We start from the raw sequence: 26,960 nt of genomic DNA, 5'->3' as shown, positions 1-26,960 counted from the left end.
AAAGGCTTTTAAAGGCCCTGACACACCAAGCCGACTGTGGCAATGCCTCATGTCGGCCCTCGCCACCACTAGTCTTGGCCAAAATATAGCACTGGAAGGAAATAACTCACCAAACTGGATACTGTTGCTATAATACCCACAACAAACAGCGTTTGCTCGAGCAGTGGCAGAACCGAACAGAGCCTATGGTCCCTTTGCTTCACTCCCCGCCAGGAAGACAGCAGTACCAGGAGATGGCTAACCCGACTGTGCATCTCCCAGGCTTTCATCTGTTCTCTAGGCAAAGAAGTCTCCCTACAGTGGGAGCGGAGCTACCGAGTGGCCGGCTGCTGGCTCGTTAGCTAATGTTTTACATTTCACCCGCCCAACATGCCTTCATCATACACTGGTTACAGAAAATTAGCCAAACAAAATTGTCACTCATCTGGCGATAGCAATGTGCTTTCCTATGATGTGACAAGAGCATGTGAATTAAACATCATAAATTGTTAGATTTTACTAATTTAGAGGCAGGCTGGTAAGCCAGCTTAAATGCTAAGGGGCTAATTATTTAGCGGTGCAGAGGGCGCAGAGAGAGAGGTCTATTACGGTCTTTATATTAAATATCACGGTATAGGATATGAGTTTATTAACGTTGTAATGTGTAGGAATGTAGAGATATTTTAAAAGTTATTGTTGGAATAAATACACCTAAACAAGTAGGTATGTATATCTTGTTGTACTTTTGCCATCTTATGGACATAATGTGCAAAAATAGTTATTCCAATAGTTCGAACCTCTGTGTTTTTAAGAAGGATCATTCAAACGTCATTTTTGACCAGTTTTGACAGCTCTTATGTGCATTGGATTGATTAGATGAAATGAAAAATTAAAGGATCCTTGTCTCTGCCTCTCACAATCGTTTGTTTGTCTTCCTCACTCTTGTTTCAGGCTGAACAGCCAATCAGATGAATAGGCTGTTGACCACATGACCAAGTGTTTCACTAGCTTCTAGCCTCCATGCTAAGCTAAGCTGTTAAGCTTGTCTACTTGCTCTAGCTTCATAATTAGCATAGACATGTGAGTGGTATGTACGTAATTATGTAGTCTAATATCTGTCTGCAAGAAGCGAAAATACATGTTTCACAAAATGTTGAACTATTCCTTTAATGTGCTGGACGGGTTAATGGTAGTTGTAAGACCAGCTTTCTGAAGCCATCCTGAAACTACAAGTACTGAGCAGTAAATTATTGGCCACATAACAAGCCTGTCATCACTTTCTTTCCACTTTCTCTTCCTTTGTCTCCCTCTGAGCAATGGATGCTAATTTAATCCCCCCCCACCCTCTCTGTAACCCACAACAGCCAAGCATGGATAAGGGAGACAGAAGAGGAAGGGAGACAGCCATTTGCCTTTTTCCATCTCATTACTACATTAGTACAGTACATTGCTTCACTTAACAATTCCTAAATGACAAACAAACATTCACAAACACTGCAGCCGGCCGACCCTGCAGACGTTACTGCATCTGTACTCCATAAAGAACACAACATCGTCTTTAATGAATGCAGAGCGAGTGACCAATATATAAAAAAACAGATGACCGTCCCAAAAAAAGATTAGAGGCTGAAAAATGTTTCTGTGTGTGTAATCTAATCTCCGCTACAGACAGCGACTCCACATGAAGAATCAAATTGACTGTTGTGATCAATTAATCAGATCTTCTCTACTCCCATTGGCCAGTTGAGTAGGTCATCCATTAAGGTTTGAGGATTGGTCTAATGGGAGTTGGGGCTTGAGGTCAAACCCACCAATCCCCCAGAGGGCTGAGGTTATTGACTCACCACACAGTCCAAACAAATTAATGGATTGTTACACACCCAGCAACAACCGAGAGAAGAGAGAATACATATTAGAATACAATGTACAAAACTCCCTGTATGTTTATACATAACTGTATTAAGCCACTGCTACGAACACTTCTGAGAACGTTTGTAGCTCATTACTTAATATTTTAGAGAGTTTACTGAAGTAGCATCTACACTGTATCTTTAAGTTACTTTTTAAAGGAAAACTTTAAATTTTTTTAATGTAGATTAAAAAAAGGCAGGAAAGAGACTGAAGACTGTGCACTAACCATTTTTGTGGCCAACAGACAGAATCACTGTAGTCTTGCATTGACCTTCCTTAATGGCATTTCTTTAAACCAATCACAATCGTCATGGACGGCGCCAGGTGCTGGACAGAGCCCCGGTGCCTCTGCAAAATCATGAAGGAACTTGTTTTGGTGGAACATGTGTACGTTCTAAAGTTGTTTTAGTCGTGCAACAGAAAACTCAGATTGGACAGATAGTCTAGTCTGTTTGTTATTTATTATGTACCCTGCAGAGATCTGAGGAGCAGTTAACCATAGTCCTCATAAAGCCACTGGAGTTTAGAATGTCAACACAAAGAAAGAGGAAGGTATCGGACATCTGGCCAAAAAGAGGGACAACCGTCGGAATTTCCTGTGGCACTGGAGCAACCCCGTAAGTGGAACCTTTTGGATATAGACTACTACCTTGGTGACAAAAGGTTATATAGGTTATAGAACAGTAAGCCTATCATCATCATCATCATCATCATCATCATCAGTGGGGCTTTTTCACCAATAGGCTGATTTATATTTGCTAATATGTTGGATTCATGTTAAGACATTTGACTTTTTTTGATCAGAATCAATTTTTTGGTGGCTGAGGACCCCCTAGGGGCCCCAGACCCCCTGTTGAAGATCTCAGTTTTAAATGATTCAAATAATCAAATAAAAATAATGAAAAAAATAAAAAGAACAGCATTTCAGACGTGAATAGCAAAAAAACGTTTGGCTAAACTCTTTAAACATACACCATACCATAGTGTCAAAGGCAGGATAAATATGTTTTCTTCATTGATGAAGCTATTGATTTAAAAAAGCCCAGAACTAGTTATTTCATTTTGTTTGGGTGTTGACAGAAAAAAAATAAGTGTGTCTGATTGCAATTACCGAGTGCATGATCATGTTTAGCTGTGACTAGGCTATTCAATCAGGTTTCAGATGCCAGGGCTAGAAATACCACGAGTGCATGTATAATGTGCATGTGCATGTCCCTGTGTATGTATGTGTGTAACAAGCATAGTGTGCGCACGCTGTACACGAGACTAGGCGCATTTTACTAATGCGCTGTTAAAATAATAAAATGCTGCGTTATTGACTTTAGACCAGGTTTTTGTTGGTCAGTGGCATGATCACTTCACATTCAACATTTCTCTTTGTTTAATATCATTAAAAGCAAAGTTAGGGTTTGCTGTTGCATTCCCAACTCATTTAAAAAAAGACAATCTGTGTTGGAAATCGTTCTCTATCACAGAAATACACTATACACTCTGTATAGTGTGTTTGCCATTTTGTAGTGTTGTTCGAATTCTCCGCGGTAAATTTCATTCACTATATAGTCCACTATAAAATGCCCACAATGCACTGCTAATTTGAGTGTACATACGATGTACCATACATTTTACTCCCGTATCCCACAATGCAATGCCGCCGGGTTTTTCCGGAGGAGAAGAAGAAGAAGCAGAAGCACCCGCAAAAACTGAAAAGGAAAAATGGAACAGGCTCTAAACAGTGGAAATGTAACATGCAACATCTTTAATATAAAACATTTTACTATTCTCCTGAGTGCTCACTTTGTTTCAGGGACGGATTATAAGTAATTTAAATTTGGTTTGTTTACATGATGCTGGGCGCGCCTGCCTCCCGTCACACAAATAACCGGCGCATCTACTGACGCAATGATGTTTTCAGTGAGTGTCCAAAATCTTGTTTTTGTTCCCTATAGTTCACAATTTAATAAACACTATATAGGGAATAGTGAGTGAGTGGATAAAGGAACAGTCAGTGCCACACTGATCTGCTGCCGGGCTGCAGTCTCGTGTGATAGAGAGAGAGCGGAGAGAGTGGCGGTATACCCTCTAACGTTGGGTTTAACAGGCAGCTTTTTCCCAACTGCAACTCCGCTACTGCTCTGCAAAAGTTATCTCGGAGTCAACTTCTGAGAACGGGCGTGGGGGGATTTTCTATGCTAATTCTGATGTCAAAGCAAGACTCCGTCATGCTGGCTATTGCTCTGCACTAGTGTACTGATATCGTGAGACAACTTTTCACCTCAACCAGAAATATCTAGTATCGCAAGATCTCATGGGACGAGATCCTGCCACACCTCAAATATTCAGAAATTCTGGATTCTTCAATGGGAAGAATGTGTAGATGATGACATGTGTAATTTGAAGCGTTTTTTTACAAGGTAATGGAACTTTTTAGTGGAGAAAACCACATCAGACACAAATTATTGTTCTAAAGAAGAGTAGTTTTACTGTATGCAGAAAATCTTCAAGTACATTTAATCTTTTTTCAGTGTGCATTTAGGCCTATAGCATTCTCAAAATAACAATCTAATTATTTAGGGCACATGCTACGTTAGCTTACGTCCAGCATGCCAGCAAAACAATGCACCACAATGCAGCCACTTCAACCACAAAATGACAAGTTCAATTCCCTAAACAACAAGTTTATTCCTCCAAAATAAAAGATCCAACACCCACCAGAATGTCCAGACAGGCAGCTTTCAGGAGAGTGATCTGGTCTGCGATGGTCAGCGCTGTGAAGCCAGGCACTCGTTTGGCAAATTCCACGATCTTGATAATGCACTTAGTGGCCAGCTCACTGAACTTGTCCCACAGGCCCAGGTCCAGCCTCACACGGTGGTCTGCACTCGAGTTCTGCAACACACACACACACACACACACACACACACACACACACACACACACACACACACACACACACACACACACACATACACATTTTAACAATTTATTTAAAGGTCCCATGACATGGTGCTCTTTGGATGCTTTTATATAGGCCTTAGTGACCCCCTAATACTGTATCTGAAGTCTCTTTCCCGAAATTCAGCCTTGGTGCAGAATTACAGCCACTAGAGCCAGTCCCACAATGAGCTTTCCTTAGTATGTGCCGTTTCTGTGTCTGTAGCTATTGAGGAGGAGAGAGGGGGCAAGGGTGGAGTGTGCTACTTGACCAACTGCCACTTTGCTCATTTGAAAGCCATGATGTCTCTCTCTCATGGGTGGGCCAAATTCTCTGGGCGGGCAAAGCAGAGAAAGGGGAGGTAACCTTGCTCCTTATGACATCATAAGGAGAAGATTCCAGATTGGCCCATCTGAGCTTTCATCTTCTCAAAGGCAGAGCAGGATACCCAGGGCTCGGTAAACACCTATCGCCATTCCCTACCATAAGGAACGCATATTAATGTTAAAAAACCTCATAAAGTGAAATGTTCATGCCATGGGACCTTTAAAGAGTCCACTTGAAGGGAATAATTTTCAGGGACATAAATATTATAGATGCAGTTAAATACATATACAAAATCATGGGCCATTGGCACGCATGCACGCACACACACACACACACACATTATGCAAACAGACAAACAGAGAGTATGGCGTCAGGCGAAGAGGCAGCTCCTTTAGTCATTGCACAGACTGCTGCTAATGATCTCCTCAGTGCAGCCTCTTCACTCTGCTCTATATGTGTCACACTTGCATACAGTAAATAAGCTCCGTAAGACCTGAGCTCTCAGAAACACTGGCAGGATTGTTGTTGTGAATACGCTGAGCTGAGCCGGGCGGCCGGGCCCTGCGATAAGTGCAACGCTGTCAGTGGGATGCTTCGGTAATGATGGGATGCAGAAACAGAGCGGTGACAGGTAGCACCGAGCGGCTTGAAGCCAGAGGTGCCATTAATACAGCTATACGGTCCAGAACCTACACAAACACTGTAGGGGAGCTGGGATGGGCGGAAGCCAAGGAAGCAATGAAGACATACCCACAGATCGCAATGTGTGGAAAGAGGAAAAAGTGTAAGTAAAAAGTGCTGTAAGACACAGAGGAAAGAAAGAGAGGAAATGACAGATGAATGGGAGGAAAGTTAAGTATATAAGAGCAGAGAGGCATTGTGGGAAGGCGGAGGGAAGAGAAGCACGAATCAAGGGAGTTTTTTTCATGGGAGGTGATAAGCTAAGATTGATGCATCAGTTTGTTGATTTATGACAGCTGGTGTAATCCACTACTGATACATTCTTTCTTAGTCTCGCTTTGCCAGACCTTGGTCTGGCTAGTCCACCCAACATTCCTGGATGGGAGAAAAACATGCTCTGGTTTATTGGCATTTCTTTAAACCAATCACAATCATCTTGGGCGATGCTAAGCGCCGGACGGAGCCACGGTGCTGCTGCAAAATAGCCTTGAAGGAACTTGTTTTGGTGGAACATGTGTATGTTCAAAAGTTGTTTTAGTTGTGTAAAAGAAAACTCAGATTGGACAGATAGTCTAGCTAGCTGGATTTACCCTGCAGAGATCTGAGGAGCAGTTAACTATAGTCCTCATACATCCACCAGAGTTTAGAATGCCAACACAAAGAAAGAGGAAGGTAATAGACATTGCAAAACAAGTTTTTTCCTGAGGCTAGTGTGCAGAGGCCCCGTTTTATGTCTGGCGCTTAGCCGATGGTTTTAAGAAATGCCAATAAACCAGAGCATGTTTTTCTCCCATCCTGGAATGCTGTGTGGACTAGCCAGACCCTCCTCCGCAGCACTGTGGAGGAAGGTCTGGCAATGCAAGAGTACCCTCTCCTTCATTTCATGTTGTTCACAAAGGAGGAGAACCCAGAAATGAGTAGGGGGAAATGCGAAGCTATTTATTAGGTCACACTCTTTTTCTAGCAATAAGAATGATAAAAGTGTCATTTGTCCTGCCCTAACAGTTGCAACAAAGCTAACAAGAGACTCTTGAAGATGTCATTTAATCAGTCTAAACACACCCACACAGTCCTGGGAAGAGGTCCAATCAGCCAGGTTAACTCAAAACACCTGTGTGGGTGTTCAGTGCCTTTAATGAACTTTTCCCTATTCTTTACTCTAACTGCTCCATTAGCTAGATCTTATTTTCAACAATGCGTTTTAGAGTGCCAGGAAGACGAGAGGAAGAGGGAAAAGAGGGAATGAAATTTGAACTGAAGATAGTATGATGGACAGATTCAGATAGACAGAGGGGGGCAATGAGCAGCAGTTGGGGAATGGTTTGGGTGTAGCGAGGGGAAAAGCCGTAGTGTAGCGGCTGATGGCGGCCATGGAGCATCTGATGATCATTTGTTTGTTCTCTTGATGGTTTACATGGAATAGCCCATCTGTTCCACATGAGTGAGTCTCCACATGTAGCAAGGGTACAGCACAAACACTCGCAGAGGAGGAGGTGACACACACCAACACTTGCACACTCAGGAGGGACGGGTCTTTACACAATCTACAAACTATCTAATGGAGACGTGACCCCCTGGAAGTGCTCAGTGCTTCAAAGTGTCCATATTATGAAAAAAACACTTTTTCTGGGATTTGGGGTGTTCTTTTGTGTCTCTGGTGCTTCCACACACATACAAACTTTGAAAAAAATCCATCCATGCTGTTTTGAGTGAGATACGGTTTCTGAATGTGTCCTGCTTTCAGTCTCCTAGTGAGCTGTTCAAAATCGGCCTCGGACTGTGACGTCACAGTCCGAAATGAGCTGGCTAACCACAACCGTTAGCTCGTAGCGTTAGCGTTAGCCGGCTAATGCTAGCGTTAACGCTAACGCTAACGCTAGCATGCTACGTCGTTCTCAATAGCAAAGCACTGCTACAACACACACAAGTTCACCATAATCTATAAAAGAACTACTTACATGTGCGCCCTCATTTAGAAGTCTCCCAGCTAATCCTGCCTTGTAACTGACCAAAGTTGGAGAAACAGGCTTTCTTTTACTGTCTCTAGAGTTAGCTAGCTGACATGCTCTACATCTGAGCTACTGCGCATGTGCGAGTGCAGTTAAAGATAGTACAGAAGAAGAAGATGAAAAGAGGTCTCACTCTGTAGCTAAAACAGAAACCAGGTGAAAAGAGGATCTGCAGCAGTGAGAGAGAGCTGTGCAGTACAACAACAATATGGTGTTTTTTGAAAATTAAACCATGTAAACCTATTCTGGTAAAACCTTAAAATACAGTTATGAACCTGAAAATGAGCATAATATGGGTGCTTTAAAGGGGTGATAGAATGCAAAACCGATTTTAGTTTTATAGTTGAAAAATGACAGTTTGGTGGGTAAATAGGACATACATAGAACCTCAAAATCCCATTGACACCTCTTTCCTCTGCAAATCTCACAATTTGAAACTGCTGCTGAAAACGGGCAAATCTCAACAAAGCTAAAAGTTGACGTCAACTTCTCAACTCCTACTCATCTGGCTCTAGGCTCTAGTCTTTGTCATGCCCCACTAACATTTATAGGCTACACAACTGACCTGAGGTCAGCTAGTCTTCTGAATCTAGGTCACGCAGATCTCTGAAATTGTATACATTGTTCATCTGAATAAATTCACTGCTAAGACTTTTTTATGCGAGAAATCAACTATGTAAAGCTCAAATATGGGTCGTTTGACGAAAATTAATGGCTAATTGCAAATTTGGTAGGACAGTATCGGACTTCACAAGCTCGACAATCTGCCGGGACAGGCGGCGGCTGCCGGCCGGGTTTTCTGCCTTCTCTGTCGGCCTCTCCCCCTTCACAGACCTGCTGAGCTGGAGCTCTGTCAGGATCTCACACACGCTGTTTAGGACTTTAGAAAGAACAAAGTTTGGAAGTTTTTCAAGGATATTGAAAATGAACCACAGTCGTAAATGCAGTGTTCCAGACTGTACAACGGAATAGCCTACTGGCTCAGAAAAAAGTGTTTAGAACGAGTATATCAGACAATGGAGCGGGAGTTGTGGATCAAACGCAGCGCTGCAGAGGCACTGGCAGAGGACACTGCAGGGGTTCACTCTCCACTCCCCACGCTTACTAGCTATTAGGTGAGTTGTGATTCTTTGGTGGAGGTTTTTTATGTCCCAAGGCTAACGTTACAACTACACTAGTTATAATGAAAGTGTCGAAACATTTTGTCTCGGCTACAGCCACTGCATGTCTGGGCATGTAACAGACAGAGTGTGTGTGTGTGTGTGTGTGTGTAATATGAGACTCCAATGTATGCGTATGTGGGTCGCTCAACCAATCAGCTCACAGCTCATCTAAATATTCATGAGCATACCATATTTGGAACAAAAGCTCTTTTTCAAAATAGGGCCATATTAGGGTAGTTAATGGCCCACAGAAAATCACTTGGGCCATTTTCAGCCCAACCAATGTTACATACCCTATAGGAGATCTTAAGGAACAGTGTGAAATACCCTATATAATCATTCTATCACCCCTTTAACCCTTGTGTTGACTTTGGGTCACATTGACCTGAAAATATGGGTCGTAGAAATAAGCGAAAATGCGTAGAAGAAAAATTTTACAATTTAAAACGTTGGAAAAACGTTTAATGACACTGAAATAGTGACATAGTGGCCAAGCAGTGGAAGCAGTGGAATTACAACTCCCAACAACTGGATTTTTTTTTGTGTCACAATACGCAAAACAACTCGTTTCACTATCATAATTTCATCCATTTGGTCCGATAACATTTGGAAAGTCTAGAAGAACTTTAAGAGGATTAAATCATTTACACCATGGTCTGGGTGAATACTCAATTCTGATTGGCTGCAGGGTGCCCATTTAAAAGTGATATAGGACTCCAACTAACGAGTTCTGGTAAAACTGACTGCTTACTGTTCTAAATGAAAATCTGAACATATTATGCTATTTCCAACACTGTTTAGTGCCTCGTCTTCTGAACAACACAGGATGGCGATAACACACAAGCTAAAATAATTAAATTACCCTGCCTTTGGAACTGACTTTGTTTCACAGCAATAACCTCTCTTCCCGTTCGCTGTTCAGGTCGCTACTTCAGGCTGCAGCCGACAGTACTGTACAGTACACATTTGTTTGTGAAGTCTTCGATATTGATTTGGGGACAATGGCGTGGCTGATAGCTAGCTTGTCTCGTTGGCAAATAAACTGTCTAATTTTATATAATGCTTGACAACCGTACACTGTTATTGACTTTCAATCTTGCTAGCATAGCGTTATCTGTCTGAGCTGAAGGGTTCTACGAGCAGAGCGGACTAGAAATATCTCCAGTTGCCAAAGTCGTATCTAAGGCCCGTCCTATTTCCTGGAGCAGTGGACAATGTTTGCATTGCATAAGAGAACCTTATGGGATGGGAATGATTATTCCAGGTACAGTATTAGTCAAACCCTGAGGTCTAACCAGAGAAACAGAGTTATTATTTAAATGTTAATTTAAATTAAAATATAACTTAATGGCCTTAAAAAAAATTCTTTGGCAAGTGACCATGGTATAAGCGGGTTAATACCCTTTAAGGTGTCCATTATCAGATAATTAATGGACTGGACCGGAGATAGCTGGCTCGGTCTACTGAGGTCTCTAGTGCGCCTGCTCTATAGGCCCCACAGAGCAGAACCAGCGCTGACCATCCGTGTCATTTTATACGTGCAAAGCTGTATCCAGTGCTCTTTATACATACAAAAAATGACCTCATACATATATTTGTTATTTTACTCCAATTTCTTGTCGGGTATGAAAAGGCTGCCTTTCTCCCTTTTCACTAGCCTCTGCTCCCAAAATTAACAATGTTTTGTCTGCTTAATCCTTCATTTCAGTGTAATGTTTTAGTTTATTTCAATTCAATTTTATTTATAGTATCAAATCATAACAATAGTTATCTCAAGACACTTTCCAGATAGAGTAGGTCTAGACCACACTCTGTAATTTACAAAGACCCAACAATTCCAACAATTCCCCCAAGAGCAAGCATTTAGTGCAACAGTGGCGAGGAAAACTCCCTTTTAAGCAGGACAGAACCAGGCTCTTGGTGGGCGGGCATCTGCCGCTGCCGGTTGGGATTTTTTATTTTTTATTTGACATAGGTCTGTTTAGTGGGTTTCTGGGTTCATAGTGGTTTTGCTATGTTTCTGCCAATGATGTGGGAGGTAGATTAGCTGCTCACCTGAGGCCTGTACTACGAAGCAAGATCAAAATGCCCTGGATCTCTTTCAGTTATCCGGCTTCACCTAACCTAACAACTGCGGTCCCGCATAAACTGTATCACGACGCTGGTTATCAACTAGTTCAGTCAACCCAGGGTTTCCCAATCCAGTGGCGCGCGTGTTCACATAAAAGAGGCAGTGTTTGCACAGCACGACCAATCGCAAACATCTACCAGAGCCGCATGTTATATATAAGAAGAGCAAATTGTAATTCTACATAAATATGAAGAACACAGACACGGTTTTAAATCACAACTCAAATATCACTTCCCCATCAGTCAGGACCAAGATCTGACCATAATTACACTTGTGCTTTCCATAAACTGTCGTTGCTTTAGTCTATTCCCCTTTAATCACCGGTGCAGGTGGTAGGGTCCAATTAGCTGAGGCTGAGAAGTTAAAAGTTCCTTCAGAATAGAGTGCAGATCGGGCTGCGTTTTTCGGTCCGAGCCCGGCCCGTGTCCGACGCAATACAGTCGCTGCTTCCTTAAACAGGAAGAAAAGCTGACAAAAAAAATAGCCGATGCTGTAGATGTTTAAATCACAACTCCAATATCACTTCCCCATCAGTCAGGACCAAGATCTGACCATAATTACACTTGTGCTTTCCATAAACTGTCGTTGCTTTAGTCTATTATTTCAGTTGCAACCCGATTGTGAGAGCAAATAAAAATATAAAAACATAATTCAAACCGATGTGCGTATTATACAAGAATATACAAGAAGCCGACATGTAATTCCCTCCCATTAAAATATATATATTTCATAAAAATACCCATCAGGGAATGTTAACGGGGTTGTCGGTCTCTAAATGTTTTAACTTTTATGAGCGCACCTCTCTCTCTCCTCGCACCGAGCTCCGCCTGATGTTCTATAAGAACAGTGATGCTGTTATCAATCGAGTATTGATTGGTCAGTGGGCGGTGCTTTTACACCGGTTGATCTCTAATCTCCAACATAACCTGCTCCCGACCAGGTTAGGCGTTCAGCATGAGTTACCACGGCGATTGAACCAGATAACAACTAATCCACCTTCGTGATACAGAAAATCCTGGGTTGAACCTGAAGTTAGCTCCCTAACGCCAAATCCTGCTTCGTAGTACAGGCCTCAGCTCAATTAAGGAGGTGTGCCTGATTAGGTCCTCTCAGCAGGGAGGGACTGGGAACCAGGGATGGACTGACAATCTGTGCGTTCTGGAAAAGTCCAGAACGGCTGTCCAACCGACGGCCGTCGGCACAAAAAAAAAGTCTATTAAAGCGATATTAACAGCCAACAGCAGGGGGCGCAAATACAATCACTTATATGCTACGTGTAAAAATAAAACTGAAGAAGAAAAGTCGGCCTACATCATTAGACGTGAGTTAATTTCACATCAGCAATACTGGTAAGTGCCAGAAGCAGGAAACATTTTAGGCTGCCTTTATCCCTGTCTTAGCGAATTGCATAGTCAGCTCAACATGAGTGTGCATCATGATTATGAAAATGATCGTGCCATTTAGTGCTGTCAAACTTAACGTATTTAATAATTTCTGTTAATTTGAAACATTAAACGCTTTAGAAATGAATCACGGGTTGACCGCAATTTCACTTCGTTGAGGTTGTAGTGAGCTCACTTTTGCTGCTAGGATGAAGACTGCGGTATTAAATTAAACGGGAAAACATCAGGCATGCATTGGTACCACTCTAAACGTGCTAACAAACAGGGACAGGGGCTAAATAATTCACCAAATGTAACCAACAGGGCAACAAGCACACGTTAACACAGGTGAGCACAAGAGGCCCAATAATAAGCTTTTTTAAATTTAAAATGTTCAATGCCTTATCATGCTGATGTGACCGAGCCTGACCCGAACCCGAACATCATTTTTAAATATCTGTCCGAACCCGGCCCGGCCCGGCGGGTATCTATCCTCTACTCCAGAAGAAGGGGAAGAGAGAAAGGACTTGGCAGCTTGTTGTGAGGTTGCTGTTTTAGTTGTATGTTTATGTTTCTTAGCCTCAGCAAATTTAGTTTTTGTTGTATTTACTGGGTTTCATTTAGTGCTCTTTGTCTGAGTACGGTTGTTTTATTTTAAAAATGCCTTTTTAAAAGTTTCGGACGCGTCACCACCTCATCGGCCTTGGCGTGAGGTGGGGGTTTTACATCAGGTATCAGCTAGCAGACCTCAGATTGTTCCCTGCCCTTAAGATCCAAATGAGCCGTGTCCAACTATGTGCCAGCACAGCACCAAATAATTTGAATCTTATGCGAGAATAAGCATTTATTTATTCTCGCGTATGATTATTGACATTTATTGGTGTGTATTTGCATGTGCCTGACCACAAATGAAGTTCCCTCACGTGAAAAAAGTTCTTTGAATTAAAATGAGCATATAAGCAGATACTGACATACAGTACACTATCTGCTATAGCCTAATTTTGTATCACTCCACTGGTTCCCCTCTTCATGATTCTCCATGTAGCAGGGCTAGAGCTTCAGCATGTAAACAAACAACAATATAAAAAGTGCTCTTGACAGCATCAACAAGGTTTGTGCCACGGCTCCGGCCTGCAGAAACGTTGTGATATGTATGGAGTGTACACAGTATGGTTCACAGGCCTCGGGAGAGGTGGAAGCAAAGCCTTTGTGCAGACTGTTGCACAGCCTTTTATTTTCAGATAATAAATGCAACTAGAAATAGACATTGACAAAGAGTGCTTTATGTCTCCGAACAAACTCCTTGGACATTTATGCTGTTTATTCAGCATAAACAACTGGTTTAAAAAAAAAGAATCTCTAGTCATTCTGGATTTAGAGACCGTGAGAGATGTTCTTTGTGTATTTCAGCCAATATTATTGATACTACCATAAGATATAAATTAGTTATCTTAATTTTCTGTTTTTTGGGGAAATGTGAATAAACCCTGCTTTCAGCTTTTGCATTTTTAAAGTTGTATAAGCAGATAAATAATATATAGAATTGACTGACAAAGCAATGGTAAAATAAAGCCTTACATAACTGAAATATATCAAAACTCAGACAAAGGGAATATTAAAGCTGGACATAAATAAGAAAATAAGTCTGCAACATCTTAAATTCAGATTTTTAACTTTTTAACAGTTAAACCAAGGGAGTGTACACATGTCTGCTGTGCAGCTGTCGGGAGGATACAGCAGAAGAAAAATACAGAGAAAGATTTTTGTTAAAGCTGGTCAGTTATGTAATCTTATCTATTTCTACTGAATATGGTATAATTTGTCTTTCTGAGTGTTACTCTTGTCAGGGTAGAAAAGCCTCTGGAACAACTCAACACTGGAAGCCGGACTACAGAAATGAATTTACCTGGTCTTGTGATTACGTGATTAGAAGCATTTGAATTTTGCACCTCATTGCAATGCTCAGTTTTTCTACTTTTCACTTTCCTGCATGAGCAGTTATCTGGAAAAACATGTTTAAACCACTGTGGTTTATTACAATAAGTGTTCTTATTGTTGCGTGTTGTGGTTTATTTGCGTGTTTTCTTATTGTTGCGTGTTATGGTTTATTTGCTTGTGTTTTCTTATTGTTGCGTGCTGTGGTTTATTTGCGTGTGTTTTCTTATTGTTGAGTGCTGTGGTCTATTTGTGTGCTTTTCTTAATGTTGCGTCTTGTGGCCTCTCAGGGCCACCGTAGGGCCCAGCCACCTACAGTATGTCGGCATTTTTCGGACCAGTAATGCCTACTTTACACTAGAAGACTTTAAACAGACTTTGAAAAGACTAAAGTCTGACACCATTGCACATTGTGACATAGGATAGTCTACAACTAGATTCGTTTTGAAAGATTTAACAAAGCTAGCTAACTACCACTAGTATTAGCTGGTAACTTTAAAGGTCCCATGGTCCCCTGCTTTTTGGATGATTTTATATAGGCCTCAGTGGTCCCCTAATAGTGTATATTAAGTCCTTTTCCCGAAATTCAGCCTTGGTTTAGAATTACAGCCACTAGAGCCAGTCCCACAATGAGCTTTCCTCAGGATGTGCCATTTCTGTGTCTGTAGCTTTAAATGCTATTGAGGAGGAGAGACTGGGGGCAAGGTGGAGGGTGAGGGTGTGGCCTTGATCAACTGCCACTTTGCTTGTATGCAAGCCATGATGTCTCTCTCTTTCTCATGGGCGGGCCAAATTTTCTGGGCAGGCAAAGCAGAGAAGGGGCGGTAACAGATTCCAGATCGGCCCATCTGAGCTTTCATTTTCTCAAAGGCAGAGCAGGATGCTGTCACTGCCCGATGTAAGTCGAGTGCAGATGTGAGTCGTGCATGCTCGGATTTAAACGGTTTATGGCATTACGTGTCTTACTGAAATTTATGAAATCCATAAAATAATAAATGTTTCTCTTTACATACAATAACAGAAGATGGTAATCATTTCAAAAACGTTGTAGATATCTATGATTGTTTGATTGCTAATGTTAGCTCAAAATGCCATTCAAGTGACAGCCTTTGTTGTGTTTGATTGCTAAGTTGTAGCTAGTGTAAGAAATAAAAATAATCAGTCAAGCTGGCTGTGCTGTATGAGGATAGAAATTATAGTTGAATAGTATTGTGTGTTTAGTGTGTTTAGTGGAAGAGCACTGTGACAGCTTAGTCAGGCAAAATGAGAAAAGGATACTGTTGTACGTGCAGAAAGGAGCACTGTATGACGGTGGTCAGAAAGCAACAAGAGTGCAGCAACGAAGTTAATATCAGTTTGATATCAGTTTGACCATGAAAGTAAGTTACTTCTCAATCTTTGACGGACAACAGTGGCGCATTGTTCTTTCTGACCATCAGCATAGCTAAAGTCTGCCTAACAACGATGAAGAGGGCGTGTGCCAAAAGACTGGGACCAGTCTGTGCACCAACCAGAGGAGACAAAGTCTAAACCACGGTAATCCTCCAACTTTTAATAAAAAAATCAAAATGCTCTTAGAGACTGATATATGAATTCATGTATAAGCCAGAAAATTCAGTCTGATGAGAGAAGCCTGTGTGCCTGCTCAACTCGGACCCGTGTACACGTTTATGCTCTTATGATTTTACTTAAATAAATACTTGTTAAACTTTTAAGCCCTCTCCTTGCCTACTTAGTGGATTTTAACACGCACAAAGTGGTGACCCCGACGCGATCCACTAAGTGGATAACTTTCTAACTTTCCCCTGAATCGAGCAGACAGGACGGACTCCAGTTTTTCCTTCACTCAAAACAGCGCGCTGTCAAAATAAGGTAAGCAGAGACCTGTTAATATCTAACTTCTGCACATTGAGCATAACCACATTTTTGAGTGAAGAAGAACAAGAGTGCCATTGGTAAATTGAATGAAATCTTAAGAGTATAAAAGAAAACTAAACAGTAAAACGAAATTGCAAAATAAGAACTGATAACAGAGTGAAAAGAAAGCCTGTAAAAAGCTCCTGGTTCATTGAGAGTTGGGCAAAGCTAAAATCAAAGAGGTAAACCTTCGAAGGTTCAATGGTCTGACGAGACCTATAAATTGGCTAATTAAGAGACTCGTAAAAAGCTTTTGATCTACAACTGGTCGGAAAGTTGAGTACATTGGATGAAATAAAACCGTAAAAAGCTCTTGGTTAGAAAAATTGGAGAGTTGGTTTAATTTGAATTAATTAGAGGAATCGCAGTCGGTTGGTTGGTAGATACTGTAAAAAGGCAGATTTTGAAGTATATTGTGAAGAGAATAAAATTACCAGAGCGCTGTTTGATTTTGAGGTATACTGTGAAGAGGATAAAATAAGGCACAGCTTGAAGTAAAAACAATTACTAGTGAGGGTTCATTGTGTGAAGTGTCCGAACGGACAGGGGAGAATACTTTAGGAAAAGAGTGAAACAGTAACAGGTAGTGGTGACCAAGTGAGTTTAGAGCTAGACTAAGATTTTGAGAGCAACATACAGCAGGACAAGAGACAGACTGACGTTACAGAGTCAAATTGACACTTTGAAAAGCAGAGAAAATTGTTCGTTGAAAATAATAAATATATATATATATATATATATATATATATATATATATATATATATATATATATATATATATATATACGGTTTCTTATATATAGTGTGTTTTGGGTGCTGTTGGGGACTGTATCATAGCATAAAGAAGTGAAAGATTGTGCATACAGTGCTGAAATGGAAGAACTGAAAGCTTTTCTGTTGGTGAAACTGGGGAAGAAAGCACCGGGGAGGGGGGAGGGGGGGCAGCAGAAACAATGGGTTGAGACAGGAAAAAAGATACTCTGTAAGTGGGAAAAGGAAGGACTGTTGGCAGACATAGGGAGAGATGAGAGTGTATTGAGAACTTTGAATATCAGAGCAGAGAGTCAGGCACTAGTGGCAGACACAGAATGGTAAGACAAAGGAAATAGGGAGTGGGGACCTGCATGGGGGCATAAACAAAAGAAAGCTGTAGAGAAAGATGTCACAAGGGGGCTGACTGAACTGCTGAGTAAACTGAAAATGAAAAATGATAAGTTGGCAACATCTGGTGGCACAACTGAAGTAGTACCAGAAAAGAATAATAATAACCCAACCACAGCCACTGCCAGTGTGTACCCTTCCCTGCCACAACCAACAGCACCTCCATCCTACGAGGCTGTAACAGTGGTTCAAGCTCCTGTGGTGCCAGTAAAGAGAGGTGTACTGGAAGTGAATGGAGGAGTTCTGGATCCGGACATCCCACAACATAACGTCCTGGCGAATCTGGTGAAATGCACAGCTGACCTGACTGACACAGTTGACAAACTAGAAAATCAAATGCATAACACCAGAGCAGAAATGAGCCAGCTCAAGGGGGAATCCATGGTCGGGACACAGGCCAAGGACCCCCAGGACCATCCGCTGCATCACTCCAACTGCCACCATCACAATCAACGCCTCAGCTCCTACCCCAACCTCAGTCCCAGAGCACTCCTAGAGGGGGTCTGCAAGTGAGACCACCTCCATTTGATCGATTTGCAAATGAGTATGCCCCCTCAGATAAAGGCTCCCAACACTCTGACTACACCTTCTCCAGCCACACCTCAGCGGTTAGCTTGAAGGAATCAGGAACTGACGTATCCTCTACTGACGATGAAGATGAACAGCAGCATAGAATTACAAAACACTTCACCAAAAGGGGTCCCCCACACGATGGAGGCATGCAGAAACTGCAGCTGCAAGGTGTGTTTGAAGGAGAAGCGAAGGTCATGGATGAAGCAAGAAGAGTATATGACCTTAGAGACAGACCCAAAAAAGGGGGGGCTGGAGCTTTCCCTATTATGGAACACCCTTCAACCAACTTTGGAGTGTGCCATTTAAACACAGAGATCTGAAGGGGTTACTGGATGAGCCCGCCAATCACCCAGGGAGCTGGACCATGGATACGAAAATTGGAAGAACTTTGCCAGGGCCAAACCCTGGCCCTAGGAGATATGAGAGCCCTCCTCACCAGAGCCATGGGTGGTGATGAAGCCAAACGCCTGCTCAAGAGCCTCCACTTCTCCAGACATGACCATGATGGAGACAATTTCGGGAACTACAGAGGAGTTGTCTGGGATGGGCTCCGTGATAAATATCCCACCAAGGCCAACCCAGAAGCCATAACCGGCCTAACCCTGAAACCAGGAGAAGACCCCATTGATTATCTTAACAGGGCTAAATCTCTATGGAGGTCAGCTTGGGGAGAGAAGTATGACCGCTCCAAGGCCTCCATCCTGCTGTGGCGAGAGAGATGCATAGCTGGTCTGCCTGAGCCAGTGCAAAAACAACTGAAACTCACCGTTGGCCTAGCTCACCTGCCAGAAGAACAATGGTTGGCCCACATCTCCCAGCACACCGACCTACATCGCGAACAAAAAGCCAAAGATGATGAAGAGATGCAACAATTGACCAAAAGAGCTCTGAAGCTACAGGTCTTGAAAGCCACTGAAGAAGTTAATGCCAAGAAAAAGGCTGTTAAACAAATGTCAGTACAAGACCCTGCACCTGCAAACCAGATGGGAGTCCTCTCAGACCTGTTGATCAAAGTACATGATGCAGTTAGCCAAGCAGTGGGAAACGCCATGACTCGATCCTTTGAGTGGCAGGCGGGAGAAGTTGAGGACCCCTCCAATGCCGCAGTGTACATTCCTAATCCACGGGGGAGGGCCTCTTCCAGAGGAGGTCCCCCCAGGAGGGACTCCTCCTGCTACATTTGTGGCAAACCAGGACACTGGGCTTCTCAATGTCACTCACCTCCCAATGGATCCAGGGAAAGAGGCTATTCAAAAGGAGGAAGAGGAGGAAGAGGAGGAAGAGGAGCAAGAGGACAGTTTGCTCCCAGAGGCGGGTACAGACCACCCACACAGCAACAAACTCCACAGGTGCCTATCTAAAGCCACCTGCCCACTCAGGCTTGGATGGGAGAACAATACTGATGGCCCAGAGACTTCAGCCAACCAATTGGACACGTATTCACCCCTGAAAGAGCCACTCGTTGAATGCACCATAAATGGAAGGAAACACTTAATGTTCCTTTACCTTAGTTGACCGGACATTAAACAGGCTTTCCCCTGACGCAGGACAAAGTCTGTATAATGTCCGATTGAGGCCATGTGTGAGTAGAGCCACTCATTGTCTGGAGAAGTGACAGTGAGAGGGTGGTCATGTTGATGACGTTTCTTTCATGTGGCTTGAGTGAAACTGGAATAATTCTGGTCTCACATTGCCAGACCTTCCTCCACAGCGCTACGGAGGGTCTGGCTAGTCCACTCAGCATTCTGGGATGGGAGAAAAACGTGCTCTGGTTTATTGGCATTTCTTTAAACCAATCACAAAACAAGCAACGGCCCCTCTGCAAAATAGCCTCGGGAAGGAACCTGTTTTGGTGGAACATGTGTACGTTTAAAAGTTGTTTTAGTCGTGCAACAGAAAACTCAGATTGGAGTCTAGCTAGTAGAAGTGTTGAAATTAATCAAATAATCGATGCATCGGGATGCGGACATGGACGATGCTGCATCGATGCAGTGGCCCACCATAATCGATTATAACGCAATGACTATTATATATTATTATATTCTCGTAAATTTTCCGGCCACGGCATAAACATTCAAATGAAGAATAACATTCTCAGTAGCCTAACCAGTTTCTCTCTCTTACACACACAAACACACACACACACACACACACACACACACACACACACACACACACACACACACACACACACACACACAGAGGCAGACATGCACACAGACAGACACACAAACGCACACACGCAAAACGGCTGAGCGGAGACACTTAAGAGTGGAGAGAATCACAAATCGAGAAGAGGAAAGAAAACACTGAGAAACATCGAGAGACACTAGAATAGTTAGCTTGGAGAAGATCTAAGTGGAATAACGTAGCTACACTAGCGGCACTTTTCCTGTGTAACAGCAGTGGTTTAGAACAAACGTTGTGCTAGTGTGCCTGGCTAAAGTTGGAGCTAACGGACTAGCTAAAGTTGGAGCTAACGGCGGACAGTTGCTGGTTCGGAGGACGCTGATTTTGGACTGGAGAGGACGACAGCGTGTTTCCCTGCTGAAGAGGACTTTGCCGTAGCTGGTGACTTTCGTGTTTGAGCTGTGTTTCTTGGACTAACAGCTAACTGTAAGTTGGATTTCTGTGTGTTTGCTTCACTGAAGATAACGTCCTGCTGCATGTCCACATGAGCTACCATCCGGCCCGCAACTTTTTTTTTTTTCTCTCGCCGTGTGTGTGTGTGTGTGGGTGGGTAGGTGTGTGTTAACACAGTGGTTTAATAGGGTTTGAGTAAGTTTTACATTGAAACTGCTGTTATGAGGAATCATTTTGTGTAGCTGGAGTGTTTGAAGTGGAAACTGATAGAGAAATGGGTAAAGGGGTAGTTGTGTGTAATATAATTTGAAGAAATATTGCAGTTAGCATATTTGACAGGTGTGATTTGTGTTATGTTTTTTTTGTTATTCAATCTAACGGCTAAATATTATTTGTACATTTAAGTTATTGTTCAGTAAACAATACCTTTTTTGTTAAAGAGTTGTCTGGGGTCAGATATTCCAATACAGCTCAATAGATCTGCTGGCTAAAAGTAGGGTGGTATATTACTAATCCAAAATAGGTAAACCTTCGTGGTAGCTACTTTAAAGAAATGAACCCAAACACTTCATCATTCCAGTAAAGTTACGTATTGCAGCTTGGGCATTGCACTTGACAATGCAAGTTTGTCAAGTCAAAATATCCTATATGGCTTTAATAGAAAAAAGATTTTTGACGCATTGTGATACATCGTGATGCATCGAGATCGAATCGAAGACCTGATAATCGAATCGGGAGATTAGTGAAGATTCACACCTCTACTAGCTAGCTGGCGGTATTTCCAGCGACACATGAATAATTCCTGGAAATAAAACGTTGTTGATATAGACTAGAATAATACAAACATCTGAGGGTGAAGAAAGGTGATTTACATGAAGAGGGCAAGATAAATGTCTAACTGGAGAGACAACGAGATTTGGGAACTTCCGTCGGTAAGGACTGACACTGAAATTGTCAGACAAATTCAAGTTGTTTATGACCAAATTGCAAGCAGCTAATGGCGCTTTTCCATTACATGGTACCTGCTCGACTCGCCTCGACTCTACTCGCCTTTTTTGGTTTTCCATTACGAAAAAAAGTACCTGGTACCTGTTAACAGATACTTTTTTTAGTACCACCTCAGTCGAGGTTCCAAGCGAGCCGAGGCGAGCCGAAAAGGTGACGTGAAAACCTGCAGGCTGCTGACTGGTTGGAAAGAATCGTCACTGATCACTGTATTGCTAGCGAGAGACGGCATTTTTAAATAGTTTAGCCAGTGGTGGTTTTTTGCTGCAGGAGGCTCCACGCAAAGCTTTCTCCGTAGCATACAAGTGGCCTGATGTTTATACTTGTGCGCTGGTGTGTGCATGTGTGATGTGTGTGTGGGGAGCTGCGAGGTGACCCAGGAGAGTTAGAGAGTGCGCATTATTTCCGCCCCGAATCGCATAGCGACTCTAGAGTCATATATATGTGAGAGAAACAAAGTGTCTCCGTGTTCTTTCTGACCACGGTGGGAAATCTGGAGCAGTAAACGTTAACTATCTCTTTGATATCATGTTGTTTACGGAGACGGAAAACCAGGAAATGAGTCGGGGAAAAGCAACGCTACTAAGCCACGCCCACGGCAGTTGCTTTGACGACCAGCCACGCTGAGGCGGTACTAAAATCTGCAATGGAAAACGGACGCACAGCGCGTCGAGGCGAGTAGAGTCGAGTAGAGTCGAGGCGAGTCGAGCAGGTACCATGTAATGGAAAAACGCCATAAGTGACCCGGCTGGGTTATATCCTGCCTCCTGCACGCTCTACCCAGGCGCCACCTCTTGTCTAAACCAGATGAAGTATTTCCTGTAAGTGAGAACACATCTGAGACAGACAATCTCCTGTTTTGTGCTACATCATGGTTGGAATTGGTTGGAATGAAAAAAGTTGATAAAGTAGGAAAAAATTAAGGAAAAGTCCGGGCCGCAGCCAAGTCCATGAGTTCAAGTTCTCCCAACACAACCCTGAAATTTAGAGACCAAAAAGAAAGTCTTGAAGTTTCCCATTATTATTATTTGAATTTTTCATATTTAATCATTCAGTTTAATTAGTGTTAAATAGTAACGGTCAAGCTTATTTCACATTGACAGAAATAACATTTAATTGCAGAAAAAAAAAATCATTTATTATCTATTGGCCCAAAAGTAGTCTTAGTAGTTTTGCCAACAAAAAACGTAAAGTCTCCCTATTGATATTGATTACTAAAACCAGAACATTAACAGTCAACAGATGGTGATCTCTGGACAGCACAGTAGTTTGGAGCCCAGGCTCCTGATCATGTGCAGGATGGTGAGCCATGTTTTACAGTCCAACCCCCCTGAAGCTGTTGAAGAAAGCCACTGGAAAAGTGACCAACTAATATGACATCCTTTATTGAAAATCCGATATGTACTCAATATGTTGGCGAACTTGCACATCAGTCTAAGCCCATGCAGCCCCAGGAGCTCTTTCAGTGTGAGAGCATACAGCAGCCCAGTGCACAGCCGGCACTAACCAATTTGGTGCCCGATAATTTCAGCAGGTTTTTTTTGTGCTGTTTTCTGCATTTTTGTCAGTTTTTACATTTGTTTTGTCGCCCTTCAGACGTTATTGGTGCTGTTACTTATTTTTGACGTTTTCATCCAACGTTTTTGAGGCTTTTACTGACGTTTTTGGTGCCTTTTTCAACGTTTTGCCCCTTTTTTTCTTGTTTTTCTGTCTCTTTTCTGACGTTCTTGTCTTTTCTTTACTTATTTGGACTGTCGGTGCCCCTAGCATTTGTCTGTACTGCTTATGCCACGGGCTGGCCCTGGCCATGTGGAGAGACTGTGGAGTGAGCTGGAGCAATACATCAATCAGTTTGAGGTTGTTTCTGGGAGGCAGTTAGCACCGCGGCTGCTGGACACTGTCATGAGCAAACAATCTATGATGGCCGAGAGAGAGAGAGAGAGAGAGAGAGAGAGAGAGAGAGAGAGAGAGAGAAAAATCATTAAATATGATCTGGGGTTAAGTGAAAGGCATTAGGGCCATGCTTAAATCACAGACAACGAGCTGCAGTCGACACAACAGCACTACAGACGCACATTCCATGGATTGACATCCGAATCGACGGGGAATGAGGCAGTGTGTGTGTGTGTGGGAGGAGAGAGAGAGAGAGAGAGAAAAAAAAAAAAAAAAGAGAGAGAGAGAGAGAGAGAGAGAGAGAGAGAGAGAGCATGTGTTCAATCCACATATGTTCGGTGGGTGGAGGTGGTTGTTATTAAAGCAACTTATCTTGCTCTCCCCTCTGGGTGGAGAGGGAAAGGGATGAAAAAGGCTGAGCTGAGGAGGAAGGAGGGTGAGATAATTTTTAACCCCCCCCCCCGCCCTTCCCCTGCAATCTCGGTCAATTACACAAGTCCCATAATTCAATAGAGCGAAACTGGGAAGTTGCCGCGGAATTCTAATTTCATTTAAGAACATTTATCTAAACAAATTAGACAACTTGCAACATTAGAAAAAGAAGAAGCTGGCAGTGTAGAAATGAGCGCTAGGCAGTACATCAGCAACGCTTGTGTGTGTACAGATGCAGAAACGGGAGAAGGCAGTAAAACCAGCCAGCACCTGTGACGGATAGTGACGATGGGCAAACTAATATCTCCAGCTTGGGCCGTGTACTGTACAGCAGCAGCAGCCGCTGCCGCCGCCTCTGCCTCTGCTGCTGCCTGGAGCCGCCGGGGGCCCTGGCGAGCGCTAATGTTTTATTTTGTATTTGAAACTGCCACACGATCTTTTTCTTCCACCACCCCAAAGCAACCTTTTTTTCCCAACCCCCCCCCCCCCCCCCCCCCAGCTATCTCCACTAACCCGGCAATGAACTCCTAAATCACTGCAGACTAGGATTTGAATATTTCACCACATAATTGGAGCTTTAACCTAATCTAGGGGCGCGGAAGCTCCTCTTCTGTTTTCGACGCCGAGGACTCAAAAGGCGCATCAGGATCCAATCGCTTGTAATAATGAGGAACTTCTCACAGTCTGTGAGCAAGCATAATTACCACTGATCCAGATTAAGGCTTTATCTGAGGCCCGACTGCCACTCCAACAAACAGCAAACACTGGCTTATATCATAACCGGGGAGCAAAGATTTTTGCTATTATGTCCTACTAATTTCAGCTATGGATTTTGAGAATGCAGAATGTTTATTTTGTAAAACCAGGAAGTGTCTCGGGGGAGTGGGAATGGGATAAGGGTGGAGTAGAGAGGGGTTACAGTGATTAGGAGCTTTGTGTTGGGATTGAAAGGGGGAAATATACACAGTTATGGAGACCCATCTCCATAACTGTGTATTTTTCCCCAAGCTTATACTGTACACAGCAGCAGCAGTGGCGGCGGCATACAGCTGCAAACAGCGGAAAGCTGAGTGTAACAGTTTGATCTCTTGTTTATGGGAAATGTACATGTGTGTACGCGTGTGTATGCGTGTGTATGCGTGCGAGTGTACACAATCATGTGGATAAGTGTATTGCATATTAATGTGATCATACATATGTATGTCTGTGATGTAATGGGTATTGTGGACCCCAGGAAGAGTAGCTGACTGCTACGGCATAAGCTAATGGGGAACCGCTCCACTGTATTTAACATCTCTTAGTAGTTTATTGTCAGTGATTTTCAGCACGGTGACGCAATGGTTAGCACTGCAGCCTCACAGCAAGAAGGTAGTGGGTTCGAACCTTGGTCGTTCCGGGCCTTTCTGTGCAGAGTTTGCATGGTCTCCCCATGTCTGAATGGGGTTTTCTCTGGGTGCTCTGGTTTCCCCCACCACTAAAAACATGTTCCCTCCCTCTCTACCAAGGGGCTAAGGGGTAAGGCTGCTGTGCATCAGCTAGGTGGGTGCTACGCGTTAGTGGTGGTAGAGAGTAGTTCCCTCCCCAGAAGCGCTTTAAGTGTCTATAATAAAGCACTATAGAAATGTAATGAATAATGAATGAATGACAGCTAACAGTTACACTGTATGACAATTTGCCCCATTTTAGCATCTCTTACCCATCTCGGCTCCATAGTTTGTCAGTGACTGAATTGCTTTCATCACAGCAGCAAGAGAAACATTACTGTCACATTATGGGTGCTCTGCGGATTTGTTTATCTTTGTATAAACCATATTTGACATGATTGAAAGGTGTCATGAGATTTACAAAACTAGCATCGCCAAATCGTTGAACATACATCTCCTCCCCCTCCTGCTCTCATATACATAACAGAATACTGTTTGTGGAGCGTCGGTGTCAATCACAGCTCACTCGGCACCGACTGTAATCTATATGTAAGTCATCTTAAAAACAAACACATTAGATGCTGTCAGCTGCCTGCGCCATGCTTACGAGTCAATCAAAGCGTTGCTATCTCTGCTTGCTATCAAGCTATCAGCCATCCTGCAGCTCCAACTTTGCCTGTCAAAACGTCACAAAACTCAGCTCCAAGTACTCGCTCTAGAGGTTTTTCTCAACATTTGTATGACCTCCAACTTTGCACGTCATGATGAGTGCAGAAGCGTCCCTCGAGGGAAAGAGAAGCTCATCGTCACTCAGATGAGGGGAATGTACAGGCCCCTACAGGGTCGGCCGCTTTGAGACTGGACAAGCAAGGCCTGATGTGTCCAACTGACGAGATTCTTCTTCAAGGTCCTGCGTGGATAAGCATCCCCCTCGCTATCTGGCCTTTCATGGGTTGTTAGTTTAGATGTGAGGTTTGAGGGTGGTTCAGGGACAGCACAGAACTCTCAGCCTTGACGACAGGACATGACAGGGATAATAAAGCCTTCAAAAACCCCGACAAAGCATTCTCGTCACCCCTCTTAGCTCTTCACTTCTGCGCCCGTTTCGATTCACAGAAGCAGATAATGATTCGTTGGATTAGCTAAATTTATTCCACGGCTGGTTAGCGAATTCAATACTTTTTAGGCACCAACTGAATTGCCTCCTCAGTATCGAGTATCGTCACTCGTCATTCAATACCAAATTTCAATACCTACCTAGAATACCTACGCTGATGAGATTTTCATCAGCGTCAGTGAGCCAATAAGCATGTAGCATGCTTCTACCAAGCTCTAATAATGCTGGTATGGCTGTCAAACGTTATATGTTGTAAAGGCATGCAGGAAACGTTATGCACTCAAGTAGTAGGAGCTGAAGAATAAATAAGATTTGTGCCGTAATGTGTAATGTTGTACTTTATTTTTGTTAAAGTGGATTTTATTAAATAAAAAAAAAGCATAATTCAGGAACCTGTATCAAAGT

The 26,960-nt window shown here is 42.9% G+C and overlaps 1 protein-coding gene across 2 annotated transcripts in view; it reads right to left on the bottom strand.

The window, feature by feature from the left end:
* The window catches only part of LOC120571299 (retinoic acid receptor beta-like), a 232,602-nt gene that overhangs the window by 28,929 nt on the left and 176,713 nt on the right, over nt 1-26,960 (bottom strand). For both annotated transcript variants that reach the window (XM_039820181.1, XM_039820182.1), the window contains exon 5: nt 4,600-4,776. In XM_039820181.1, the coding sequence (XP_039676115.1) occupies nt 4,600-4,776 (177 nt within the window). The remainder of the gene's footprint in view (nt 1-4,599; nt 4,777-26,960) is intronic.

The sequence above is a fragment of the Perca fluviatilis genome, chromosome 13 (genome assembly GCF_010015445.1).
Source record: "Perca fluviatilis chromosome 13, GENO_Pfluv_1.0, whole genome shotgun sequence".
Classification (NCBI taxonomy): domain Eukaryota; kingdom Metazoa; phylum Chordata; class Actinopteri; order Perciformes; family Percidae; genus Perca; species Perca fluviatilis.
This window is presented reverse-complemented; position numbering and strand designations above follow the sequence as displayed.